The 12,949-nt window shown below is 42.0% G+C and overlaps 1 protein-coding gene across 6 annotated transcripts in view; it reads right to left on the bottom strand.

Moving 5' to 3' along the window:
* Positions 1 to 12,949, bottom strand: part of Apoo (apolipoprotein O) — an 85,095-nt gene that overhangs the window by 52,819 nt on the left and 19,327 nt on the right. For all 6 annotated transcript variants that reach the window (XM_057759079.1, XM_057759076.1, XM_057759078.1 and 3 more), the window contains 2 exons: positions 9,728 to 9,823; positions 2,641 to 2,732 (listed from right to left, as the gene is read on the bottom strand). In XM_057759079.1, the coding sequence (XP_057615062.1) occupies positions 2,641 to 2,732; positions 9,728 to 9,823 (188 nt within the window). The remainder of the gene's footprint in view (positions 1 to 2,640; positions 2,733 to 9,727; positions 9,824 to 12,949) is intronic.

The raw sequence follows: 12,949 nt of genomic DNA, 5'->3' as shown, positions 1-12,949 counted from the left end.
AGGGCATCAGAGCATCTGGGACAGGAACTACAAACAGTTGTGAGCTGCCATGAGGACAATAGGAAACCTGGGTCCTCTGCAAAAAGAACAAGTGCTCTTAACCACTGAAAATTTTTTCCAAGTATTGGGTCTTCAAACAATGTTTCTAATAATTTATTCATTGGTTCTACTTCTAACAAAGAACACTGATTGATCTACTCCATGATAATACTTCAAACTGTTTTTATTTGGTGTGCATGCTCAAGTGCACACAGGCATATGTGTGCCTGTCAAGCATACGCAGCTACACTTGAAGACCAAAAGAGAGCCTCAGATCCCTTAGACTGGCTGTGAGTTGCCTCACGTGGGTGCTGGGAACCAAGCACTTCCTCTGGATGAGCAGTGACAGCTCTCCACCCTGGGGCCATCTATCTAGCCCTAACACTTTTTTCTTTTTTGGTTTTAGAGGAGACATGATTTCTCTGTGTAACAGTCCTGACTATCCTGGAACTCACATTGTAGACCAGGCTGACCTTGAACTCAGAGAGCTGCTTGCCTCTGCCTCCCGAGTGCTCGGATTAAAGGTGTATGCCACCACTTAAAATTCTCTTCTTGATTTTTGTAATTAATCTTTGCATAGTGCTATTTTATAAAACACTTTCACATGTGTTATCCCTATCTTACAGAACAGTAAGGACAGGAAGACCGACACTCAAAGGCTAAGTGACTTGTCTAAACTCCCAAAAGAGAGGCTCTGTAACATGCTGATTTCTGCATGTCACATTCCTCAGCTGAATGTACTGTTCTTAAAATGTATGATATGCTAACAATCTGGACTCTTGTTAGATATGGGGAGCATTTACCATATATGACACGGCTGTTGTTGGTGTTTCACTTTTCTGAAAGGAAAATAACATTTGCCATCGAGATGAGGGGATTTTCTTTCCTTTTTTGTGGTTTGGGCATGGAATCTGACATATGCTGGACAAGTGCTCTACCACTGAGCTACTGCTTCCCCTGCCCCAATCTGTGGGATGTTATTTTTAGCTACAAACTACAGAACAGAGCAGGATTTAAGTGGCTAAGTGGTCTGTCCAAGTTTGAGGTTTCTCAAAAAGAAAACTGAAACTGTAAAAAAAGAAACTAAACAACATGATATAAGATTGGAGAATCTCTTTCAAAGCTGCTGCTCTTCTGGCTTGGTTTTCTTGTAGTAAAATATACGGGACATGATTTTTAATAGTAAAATTAAAAAGAGGAAATGATATACAGCACAAAGTTTATCGCCTGCACTGTTCAGGAGTATAGCTCAGTGGCGGTGGGGCACTGAGGATATCCTTACTGCTCCACCACTACCCACGTTCAGATCCTTTTCATCACATCCTACTCCCTTAGGGGTGAATACAGAAAATGTTCTGCAACAAATGCTGAGGCACAGAGGGCTGTAAAATAAGTGCCTCTCTCCAAGGACAACCACAGCTGCTTCACGACCAGCAGCGAGCCCCTGCCTACCAGCTACTTCTTAAACTGTAAGAGACTAAATGATGTCTAGTTTTTATCTTTTATCTCGGCAAGGCATACATTATTCCTTCTTCCTGAGTTGGAGCAAGAGCAGGGACAGGAACATTAACTTTCTACTTCCAGAACGAAACCCATCAATTTCCCACTGATGTGGCCACTAGATTCCCAACTACAACTGCAGCCCTGTCTGGGAACTGGAACGTCTGTCACGAGGAATCCAAAGGCCCAGTGTCAAGCTGGCCTGATTCTGAGGACTATACCCGCTGTCTCTTCCTAGGACAGCATTTCCATGTGATATGGAAGTTCGGGCCAGTGGGTCCCTATGTCCCTAAGCTGTTGGGGACCTCAAAACCTAAAGCCTGTCTTCCATGAATTATGTGTTTACAGTACCACTGATTTCAAACCAGCATCTAAAGCCTGTCTGTGTAAATCAGTGCTTCTCAAATATCTTGGCATGTGAATCGCCTGGAAGCCCTGCTAAAACGGAAATAGCTAATCCACACCCTTACACTGCCGGGTTCAATTAGTCTGGGATGAGACCTGAGAATTTGCATCTCTGACAAGTCCCCAGGAGATGCTGATGTTACTGATCCTCTAAGGTCATGCTTGGAGAACCTGTGGTCTATCTTTACCCAAGTTTTCAGTCAACTATTATCTACTTGATACGATATCATCAAACTGAGGTCTGAAGGGTAAGAAAAAAGACAGTTAAATAATTGAAAACCCCAAATAGGGCACCTCATGTTGTCATAGGGAAAGTGGGTAGGGCAGCAATACCAGGGAAGAGCATGGAGGCCAGAGCACAGTCAGTGCTGACAATGCCAGGAAGGGCAGGCTGAAAGGGGCCTGTAAGTATCACACTGAGACACTGAGTCTTTTAGACTTCTGCGTAAGTATACAAATGGCATCTTAAATTTTCTTGGATTACTATTCAAATTAGGATACATTCTCTGAAGATTGACATTACTGGAAGGAAGGCTGATACTGAGGAAAATAGTGAGGAGAAACAAATTTTAAGTTGCTAAAGAAATAATTCTCAGTTTGGTGTAAAAAGAACTGCAAAATAAACTAAGCCAGTGGAGGTCTCAGGCGCACAGAAGCAGGAATGAAGAGCATCCTTGCTTCCTGGGTCTCACTTACCTGGGCAAAGGTGATGGCTTGTTGTGGGTAATAGACAGAGGCACCTAATCCCATGAAAAAAGGAGGGTACACCAGCTTCTTTAGTTTTGAACCTGATCGATTAAAAAGTGGTACACTATCAGCTGATTTGATACACAATTTACGTTATACTTTTAATGCCAAACAAGATATCTCTGACCATAAATTGAAATGTTACTTAATAGTACATACAACAAAATGTATCACTACTTCTTTACGGCTTTGTGACATAATTATACATTTTGCCAATTTAAAGTACAAACTATAATGACTTAGTATATTCACAAAGCTATGTAACCATCATCACAATCCACTCTGATATTCTCAAAAGAAACACCCACCTTTGATGGTAAAACACATGCTTAGCATGCACAAGGCCCTGAAATCCCCAACAGCAAGACACAATGAAAGGAAGGTAGAAGAAAAGGAGGAGAGAGGGAGGGCGAGGGAGGGAGAGGGAGGGAGGGAGCTGGCAGAAGCCAGCCAGCCAGCAATATCCCCCATCCCTACCAACAACCACCTAAGGCTGAGAGAAATCTATTTTCAATCTCTATGATTTGCCTACTCTGGCAATTTCATATACACAGAGTCATATAAAGTGTGAATGTTTGTGACTGACTTCCTTCACTCAACAAGTATTTTTAGAGAGTCACCATTTATTAATTACTAAGGTGTCAGGTGGTGGTGGCAGATACACACCTCTAATCCCAGCACTTGGAAGGCAGAAGCAGGTGGAACTCTGAGTTTGAGGCCAGCCTGGTCTACAGAGCTACATAGAGAAACCCTGTCTCAAAAATAATCAAAAAAATAATTATTAAGGCAAGGTAGTCTAAGTTGGCCTACAGGTATGTACTGCTCTGCCTTTTTTCCAGGTTTTGTTTGTTTGTGCTGCCTTGCTTTTCTGGATTCATTTTGCTTTTTGAGACAGTCTCACTATGTAGCCCAGACTAGTCTTAAACTTGTGATATTTCGGTCTCTGCCTCCTATATGGTAGGATCACAGGTGTGGAGATTACATTACAGTGTTAAGACTACCTGCACACCCAACTTGAGAACATCATTTCTAAGGAAACTGGAAAAAAAAATAAAAAAAAAAACCAGAAATTTTGCTTCTAGGGTTTGATTATTTTAAAGAAACTGATCATCTTCCTATTTAAACACGAAAGACAATTATTCCTTTCTTCTCCTTCCTGAGATTTCACTAAAGCAGCAAGAAAATAAGACACAGATCAGAAATCCTGTAAAGAAGAGAAAAAGTGTTAGAGGGGCACTGGCATCTACATTATCCAGGATGGGGATGGAGAACAGTGGTAGATTACTTGCTTAGCCTAAGGAAAGCCCTTGGTTTCATTTCCAGGACCACAAACCACAAAAAGGTATTAACTTCTAAGAATATAGCACAGTTGGCAGAGAAATTGTCTGGCATGCATGAGGTCCCAGGTTGACCACACACACACACACACACACACACACACACACACACACACACACAATTTAAAAAAGTATGAATGGAAATGAAAGACCAGCTGATATTGTCTTGAAGAAGGGATCTGTGGCAAAGGCGAGAGCATATCTTCCACAGATACAGATGGGAATGACTATGGGCAATAGAGTGGGCAACCAGGAAGCAAGACAGGAAGACAAATACAAGTCCTGGCCTTTCCCTCCATGTCATCCCAGTCCAAACTTGCTCCTGGGTGTCATGACAGACAATTTTAAAAACAGAGGCAAAGTCTCACTAAAAAAAAAAATCATGAATTTTATGCTGAGAACCAATACTGCACGCACACACACACACACACCAATGTTAGTGCTTAAGAATAAAGACCTTCTCTTGGAGAGATTAGGGATACAAGGGTCATACCTAAATATAATAATAGCTATTTACAGCAAGCCGACAGCTAGCATTAAATTAAACGGAGATAAACTCAAAGCCATCCCACTAAAATCAGGAACACGACAAGGATGTTCACTCTCTCCATACCTCTTCAATATAGTGCTTGAAGTTCTAGCAATAGCAATAAGACAACATAAGGGGATCAAGGGAATTCGTATTGGAAAGGAAGAAGTTAAGCTTTCGTTATTTGCAGATGATATGATAGTATACATAAGCGACCCCAAAAACTCTACCAAAGAACTCCTATAGCTGATAAATACCTTTAGTAATGTGGCAGGATACAAGATCAACTCCAAAAAATAAGTTGCCTTCCTATACACTAAGGATAAGGAAGCAGAGAGGGAAATCAGAGAAACATCACCTTTCACGATAGCCACAAATAGCATAAAATATCTTGAGGTAACTCTGAACAAAGAAGTGAAAGATCTATTTGACAAGAACTTTAAGTCTTTGAAGAAAGAAATTGAAGAGGACACCAGAAAATGGAAGGATCTCCCTTGCTCTTGGATTGGGAGGATCAACATAGTAAAAATGGCAATTCTACCAAAAGCAATCTATAGATTCAATGCAATCCCCATCAAAATCCCATCAAAATTCTGCACAGATCTGGAGAAGACAATAATCAACTTTATATGGAAAAACAAAAAACCCAGGATAGCCAAAACAATCTTATACAATAAAGGACCGCCCAGAGGCATTACCATCCCTGACTTCAAACTCTATTACAGAGCTACAGTATTGAAAACAGCTTGGTATTGGCATAAAAACAGAGAAGTTGACCAATGGAATCAAATAGAAGACCCGGACTTTAACCCACAAACCTATGAACACCTCATTTTCGATAAAGGAGCTAAAAGTATACAATGGAAAAAAGAAAGCATCTTCAACAAATGGTGCTGGCATAAATGGATGTCAATCTGTAGAAGAATTGTTGTAATAAGAGCGGCGGGCTAAGTTCCTGGCACTCGGCCGCCCGCACGGCTAGCTTTATACCTGAAATAATTACACGGAAACTGTATTTTTTTAAACACTGTCTGGCCCATTATTTCCAGCCTCTTATTGGTTAATTTTTACATCTCGATTAACCCATTTTTAATAATCTGTGTAGCACCACGAGCTGGCTTACCAGGAAAGATCTTAACCTGCGTCTGTCTGGAGTGGGAGAATCATGGCGACTCACTGACTCAGCTTCTTTCTCCCAGCATTCTGTTCTGTTTACTCCACCCACCTAAGGGTTGGCCTATCAAATGGGCCTAGGCAGTTTTTTTTTATTAATTAACCAATGAAAGCAACAGATTAGAAAGAAATCACTCCCACATCAGAAGAATGAAAATAGATCCATATCTATCACTATGCACAAAACTCAAGTCCAAATGGATTAAAGACCTCAATATCAGTTCGAACACACTGAACCTGATAGAAGAGAAAGTGGGAAGTACTCTACAACACATGGGCACAGGAGACCACTTCCTACGTATAACCCCAGCAGCACAGACATTAAGGGCAACATTGAATAAATGGGACCTCCTGAAACTGAGAAGCTTCTGTAAAGCAAAGGACACTGTCACTAAGACAAAAAGGCAACCCACTGACTGGGAGAAGATCTTCACCAACCCCGCAATTGACAAAGGTCTGATCTCCAAAATATATAGAGAACTCAAGAAATTAGACTGTAAAAAACTAATCAACCCAATTATAAAATGGGGCACTGAGCTGAACAGAGAATTCTCAACAGAAGAAGTTCAAACAGTCAAAAGACACTTAAGGTCATGCTCAACCTCCTTAGCGATCAGGGAAATGCAAATCAAGACAACTTTAAGTTACCATGTTACACCTGTCAGACTGGCTAAAATCAAAAACACCAATGACAGCCTTTGCTGGAGAGGTTGTGGAGTAAAGGGGTACACTCATCCATTGCTGGTAGGAATGCAAACTTGTGCAACCACTTTGGAAAGCAGTGTAGCGGTTTCTAAGGAAATTCAGGATCATCCTACCCCTGGACCCAGCAATACCACTCTTGGGAATATACCCAAGAGATGCCCTATCATACAACAAAAGTATATGCTCAACTATGTTCATAGCAGCATTGTTTGTAATAGCCAGAACCTGGAAACAACCTAGATGCCATTCAATGGAAGAATGGATGAAGAAAGTATGGAATATATACATATTAGAGTACTACTCAGCAGTAAAAAACAATGACTTCTTGAATTTTGCATGCAAATGGATGGAAATAGAAAACACTACCCTGAGTGAGGTGAGCCAGACCCAAAAAGAGGAACATGGGTTGTACTCACTCATAATTGGTTTCTTGCCATAAATAAAGGACATTGAGCCTATAATTCGTGATCCTAGAGAAGTTAAATAAGAAGGTAAACCCAAAGAAAAACATATAGGCATCCTCCTGGATATTAACCTTCATCAGGCGATGAAAACAGACAGAGACAGAGACCCACATTGGAGCACTGGACTGAAATCCCAAGGTCCAAATCAGGAGCAGAAGGAGAGAGAACACGAGCAAGGAATTCAGGACTGCGAGGGGTGCACCCACATACTGAGACAATGGGGATGATCTTTCGGGAACTCACCAAGGCCAGCTGGCCTGGGTCTGAAAAAGCATGGGATAAAACTGGACTCGCTGAACATAGCGGACAATGAGGGCTGCCTAGAAGTCAAGAACAATGGCACTGGGTTTTGATCCTACTGCACGTACTGGCTTTGTGGGAGCCTAGGCAGTTTGGATGCTCACCTTACTAGACCTGGAAGGAGGTGGGTGGTCCTTGGACTTCCCAAAGGGCAGGGAACCCTGACTGCTCTTCGAGCTGATGAGGGAGGGGGACTTGATTGGGGGAGGGGGAGGGAAATGGGAGGCGGTGGCGGGGAGGAGGCAGAAATCTTTAATAAATAAATAAAAAAAATAAAGATTAAAAAAAAAGAATAAAGACCTTCTCTATACAAAGCCAACTCCCATCCAGCTTACCCTAACATAGAACCTGCCTACCAGCAAGCCAAATCTATACACAGAATTCTTACTAGCATTTCAATTGCCTCATTCAGAAACATGACTGGACAACCAGGGATCAGCAGACATTGGAGGAGTGCCTGCAACATAAAAGAGAAAGACCAAGACAAGCAAGAAGAAAACAAAAATGACCCAACAGGAAACAAAACTTTACAAAGAAAGCTAAACCTGTTAGGTGTCATGAAATCAACAGAAGAAGCTACTACACTATCAGAAAACAAAGTTCAACATAAAAACAAACATCCAGAGAACAAGACCTCATGGAAATGACCAAAGGGAAATAAAAACTGAAAAAGAAAAAACAAGAAAACTCCAAGCTATCTAAACTGTCAGCATGAGGAACAGAAATATAAGGTGTTAAAAGTTTGCCTTTCACATGTAATTATTTTAAATCAACTTAGGCACGTACTTCAACACCATGGCTGAATACACCAAGGAGAAGGTGACATAGAAGCCCAGAAAACAGGGTTCCATACTGAGCATGAAAAGTCCATGACAACCGTGTGTTAGTCTCAGGCCAGGTTACAGGCTGATATAGAACTAGGGGGAAAGTGCACTACATACAACAATCAGCAGGATACAAGGTTTGGAGAAACCTAACAACGAAGTGGACACAAACTGGAAGAGGATGAGTCAGGAAAATGCGCAGGACTTTTCTCCTCACCGTCCTGACTCTAAGATACACCGGATGCACAGAGGGAAGCGGTCTCAAATTAGAGCAACCGCTGGAAAACTAGGTCTCTCTCTCTTTTATGGTGGTCAGATTAGAGCTCTTTCAATGGATATTTATTTTTTTTTTTTTGAAAAAAAAAATTTTCCGCCTCCTCCCCGCCTCCCATTTCCCTCCCCATCCTCCCGCCCCTCTTCCCCTCCCCCCACTCCTCTTCTCCTCCCTCTCCAGTCCCAGGAGCAGTCAGAGTTCCCTGCCCTGTGGAAAGTCCAAGGTCCTCCCCCATCCATCCAGATCTAGGAAGGTGAACATCCAAACTGTCTAGGCTCCCAAAATGCGAGAACCTGAAGTAGGATCAAAACCCCATGCCATTGTCCTTGGCCTCTCGTCAGCTCTCATTGTCCGCCATGTTCAGAGAGTCCGGTTTTATCCCATGCTTTTTCAGTCACAGTCCAGCTGGCCTTGGTGAGCTCCCCATAGATAGGTCCGACTGTCTCAGTGGGTGGGTGCACTCCTCGTGGTCCTGACTTCATTGTTCATGTTCTCCCTCCTTCTGCTCCTCATTAGGACCTTGGGAGCTCAGTCCGGTGCTCCAGTGTGGGTCTCTGTCTCTATCTCCATTCAATGGATATTTCTATTTTGAATTTTTGTTTGTTGTGTTTGTTTGAGAGAGAATCTCATTCTGTAGGCCAGGCTGGCCTGGAACTCACTATGTAGCCCAGACTGGTCGTAAAGCAATCTTGCCTCAGCCTCCTGACTGCTGGAATTACAGGTGTGAACTATCACACCAGGCTTCTAACTGAAATTTTCCTAATATCTACATTTTATGCCATAAACATTTATTTTATAACTAGTAAAATTTCATATAGATCATAAAAAATAATCTCTTCATAGAGAAGCCTTTTATTACCATTTTGTGATGCAACAGTAGAACAGAGTGGTATTTTCCTGTGCTTGGGATGGAGCCTAGGGCCTCAAGCATGCCAGGCAAGCATTCTGCCAGAGCTAGATGTCCCAGCCCCTACAGTAATATTCGGGGATACTTACTAGGTTCTTTCATTTTAAGCATTTTTAAAGTTTTTATATCATCACTAACTGAAGGTGTGATACCTGTTAATAAACTCCTAAATCACTGTCTACTTGCTGTGATGTGATTAACAGCCTGGCCGCAACAGCTGAAACATTTACAGTTTGTCAGGCGTGAAACACTTTGTTTACTCTTTCTGTAGCAAAGAGCAACAGGTATTTGAACTGGCAGATGTGCTTATTAAGTATAACTAATTTATTTTTCTTACCAAGAGTATACAATTTCTACATATGTTTAAAATCAAATGAAATGGAATGAACAAGGAAATGAATTATATGTTAAGAAGTCCACATTCAGGAACCAACTAATCAGAAAACTATTAATATAGATAAAGAACCTAACATATATCCCATATAAACTGACTGGGGAATAAACCTACATAAACTGCACCTACCTCTAGCAAAAAGGAGTCCAACAAAACCAGCAAAACCAATAACACCAAGTCTTGGGAAAAATCCAGGAGGTGCGTTTTGGAGATATTCATAGTTGTCTACAATAGAATCAAATTAGGAAATAACTCCATAAATTACTCATTAAAACCAAAAACAAAAGTCTCATACATAACTAGAAAATATAGTACCCAATGTTTCCCAACCACACACCCTATACTTTCTGCTAACCAAGATCTGTTTTTTTATTTAAGTCTGGTTTCATTTAGTATGGAGTGGCCTTGAACTCATGATTCATGATCATCCAACCACACCTCCAAAGTGTTGGAATTAGAGGTATGTTTTAGCAAGCCCAGACCACACATTTTAAAGACAGTCTTGCTATGTGGCACACACCGAATTTAAACTTGCTTTGTATCCCAAACAGGCCTGGAACTGACAATCCTGCTTCACCTTCTGAGTAATGGGATTATGAATACACACCACCAGGGCCAAATGTGCCAATATGCTTCTTTGCAGCACATTCTTTCATGAACCAAACACATTCAACTCAGAAAAGCAAGCATCCTTTGGCATCTGAACTCGTTATTTGAACTCAAGAACAATATATTTGGATAATTAAGGAAATTTTGTACTGGTTAGGTTCTTGTCAACTTGACAAAGCAAGGGTCATCTGGCAAGAGGAACCTCAATTGAGAAAATGACTCAATCAGAATGGCTTGTAGGCAGGTCTATATGGCATTTTCTTGATTGATGGCTGATCATGTGGGAGGGCCCATCTCATTGGGGGTGGAGCAACCCATGGGAAAGTGGTCCTGGGTGCTATAAGAAAGCAAACTGAATGAGAAACCTTGGAACACACAGTCCTAAATGGGAAGTCTCTATCAAATCCCTCCTCTCAAGGCTCAGAGAGTCCCACAGAAGAGAGGCATAATGAATATAAAAGCCAGAAAGGATGGAGGACATCAAGGAAACAAGGTTCTCTAAATGAGCATGAGCAAAGCTCACATGGACCCACAGAGATGGAAGCAGCATGCACAGGGCCTGCACGGGTCTGCACCAGGTGCTTTGTGCATATATTATGGCTTCCAGTTTAGTGTTTTTATGGGATTCCTAAGTGTGCAAACACGTGAGTCTCTGATTCGTGTGCCTTCTTTTGGGCACTTTTCCTTCTGTTTGTTTTGTCAAGTTTCAGTGTGTTTTCATTTTATCTTATTATATTATATTTTAATATCTCTCAGAAGACTTTTTGTTTTCTAATTAGACAGAAAGGGAGTGGATACAGATGGGAAGAGATATGACATATTATGTGAAAAAAAATCTATTTTCAACAAAAGAAAAAATTGCATTAGTGTGAAAAAGAAAAAGAAAAGAAAAGCAGGCTGGGCAAGCCATGGGGAACAAGCCAGTAAGTAACATTCCTCTATGGTCTCTGCTTCAGTTTCTGTCCTGACTTCCTCCACAATGGGCTGCAATATAAACTCTAAGCTGGAATAAACCCTTCCTCCCCAGCTTGCTTTGGTCATGGTGTTTTGTCACAGTAATAAAAAGCAAATCAGATAAGGAGAGGGAGCCTGAAACGGCCCTTTCCTCTAGCCACACTGATGAATATCTTGCATATCACCATAGAACCTTCATCTGGCGATGGATGGAGATAGAGACAGAGACCCACACTGGACCGCTGGACTGAGCTCCCAAGGCCCAAATGAGGAGCTGAAGGAGGAAGGGAGAACATGAGCAAGGAAGTCAGGACTGTGAGGGGTGCGCCCACCCACTGAGACGGTGGGGCTGATCTAATGGGAGCTCACCAAGGCCAGCTGGACTGGGACTGAAAAAGCATGGGATCAAACCGGCCTCTCTGAATGTGGCGGACAATGAGGGCTGATGAGAAGCCAAGGACAGTGGCACTGGGTTTTGATCCTACTGCATGTACTGGCTTTGTGGGAGCCTAGGCAGTTTGGATGCTCACCTTCCTAGATCTGGATGGAGGGGGGAGGACCTTGGACTTCCCACAGGGCAGGGAACCCTGACTGCTCTTTGGACTGGAGAGGGAGGGGGAGGGGAGTGGGGGGAGGGGGAGGGAAATGGGAGGTGGGGAGGAGGCGGAAATTTTTAATAAAAATTAAAAATCTCTGTGAGTCAAGGCCACCCTGGGCTACATAAGATCAATGTAGAAATAAACCCAGGTGGTAGTTGCTCATACCTTTAATCCTAGTACTAGGGAGTCATATGCCCTTAAATCCAGTACTAGAGGGAATATAAAATGGGAGGAGAGAGAGGCTCAGTATGCTTAGCCTGCTTAGTTTTGAGGTCACCCAGCCTTGGTAGAGGTTAAGACTTCTCTAGTGGCTTGGCTGCTGTGCTTTTCTGGTTTTGAGGTTGAACCCCAGTTTCTGTCTCTGGGTTTTTATTATTCGTGCTACAGGAACTGAAGGAGACCATGGAGGAATACTACATTTTTCTCTCCATAGCTTGCTCACCTTGATGTTTTTATACATCCCAAGACTACCTGCCTAAAAGAAGTACCACCCACAGTGGGCTGGACCCTCTGACATCAATCATGAATAAAGAAAATGCCCCATAGACTTGCCCATCTGATGGAGGTATTTTCTCAGCTGTGGTTACCTCTTCCCAGATGACTCTAGCTTGTGTAGAGTTGACAAAAAACCTGAACCAACATAGCAGGAAGTTGGGAGATGTAGATCAGAGGATGCATAAACAAGGAGAATAAAGAAGTCTAGAGATTGAATGTATCATGCCAGGGGTGCAGGTAATAGAATTGCTCTGTTTGGGGGGATTCATGCTAAATGAGTAGATTTGAGCTATTCTTTCCACAGAAAAATAAAGCCGATTAGAATTTTTTATGATATATGTTAATTTGCATTATTATAAAAAATGTCTTAAATAAACACAATAAAATTTAAAAAACACTAAAAAAAAGCAAATCAGAACAAAGCTGATGCTGGAAATAGCCACTCTTGGTGGTGACAGAATTTAATAACTGAATAATAAACACAGCAGTAGGCCTACTCATGTAATAAATAAGACAACACAAGACCTTATTTGCCATGCCTGAGTACGTCTTCAGACTTGGATTGCATGATGTCTCCTCTCCTCTCCTCTCTATGGAGCCAGTCTCACAGCGAATTAGAGCCTGCTTAGGCACTGTCTCCTCTGGAAAGCTCATCCTAAGCTCACTGGCACAGACCCTGCCTCCTCTGAAGTAC

Source organism: Chionomys nivalis, chromosome X (genome assembly GCF_950005125.1).
Source record: "Chionomys nivalis chromosome X, mChiNiv1.1, whole genome shotgun sequence".
Lineage (NCBI taxonomy): Eukaryota > Metazoa > Chordata > Mammalia > Rodentia > Cricetidae > Chionomys > Chionomys nivalis.
Note: the sequence above shows the minus strand (reverse complement) of the source record. Positions and strands in the feature narration are given on the sequence as shown.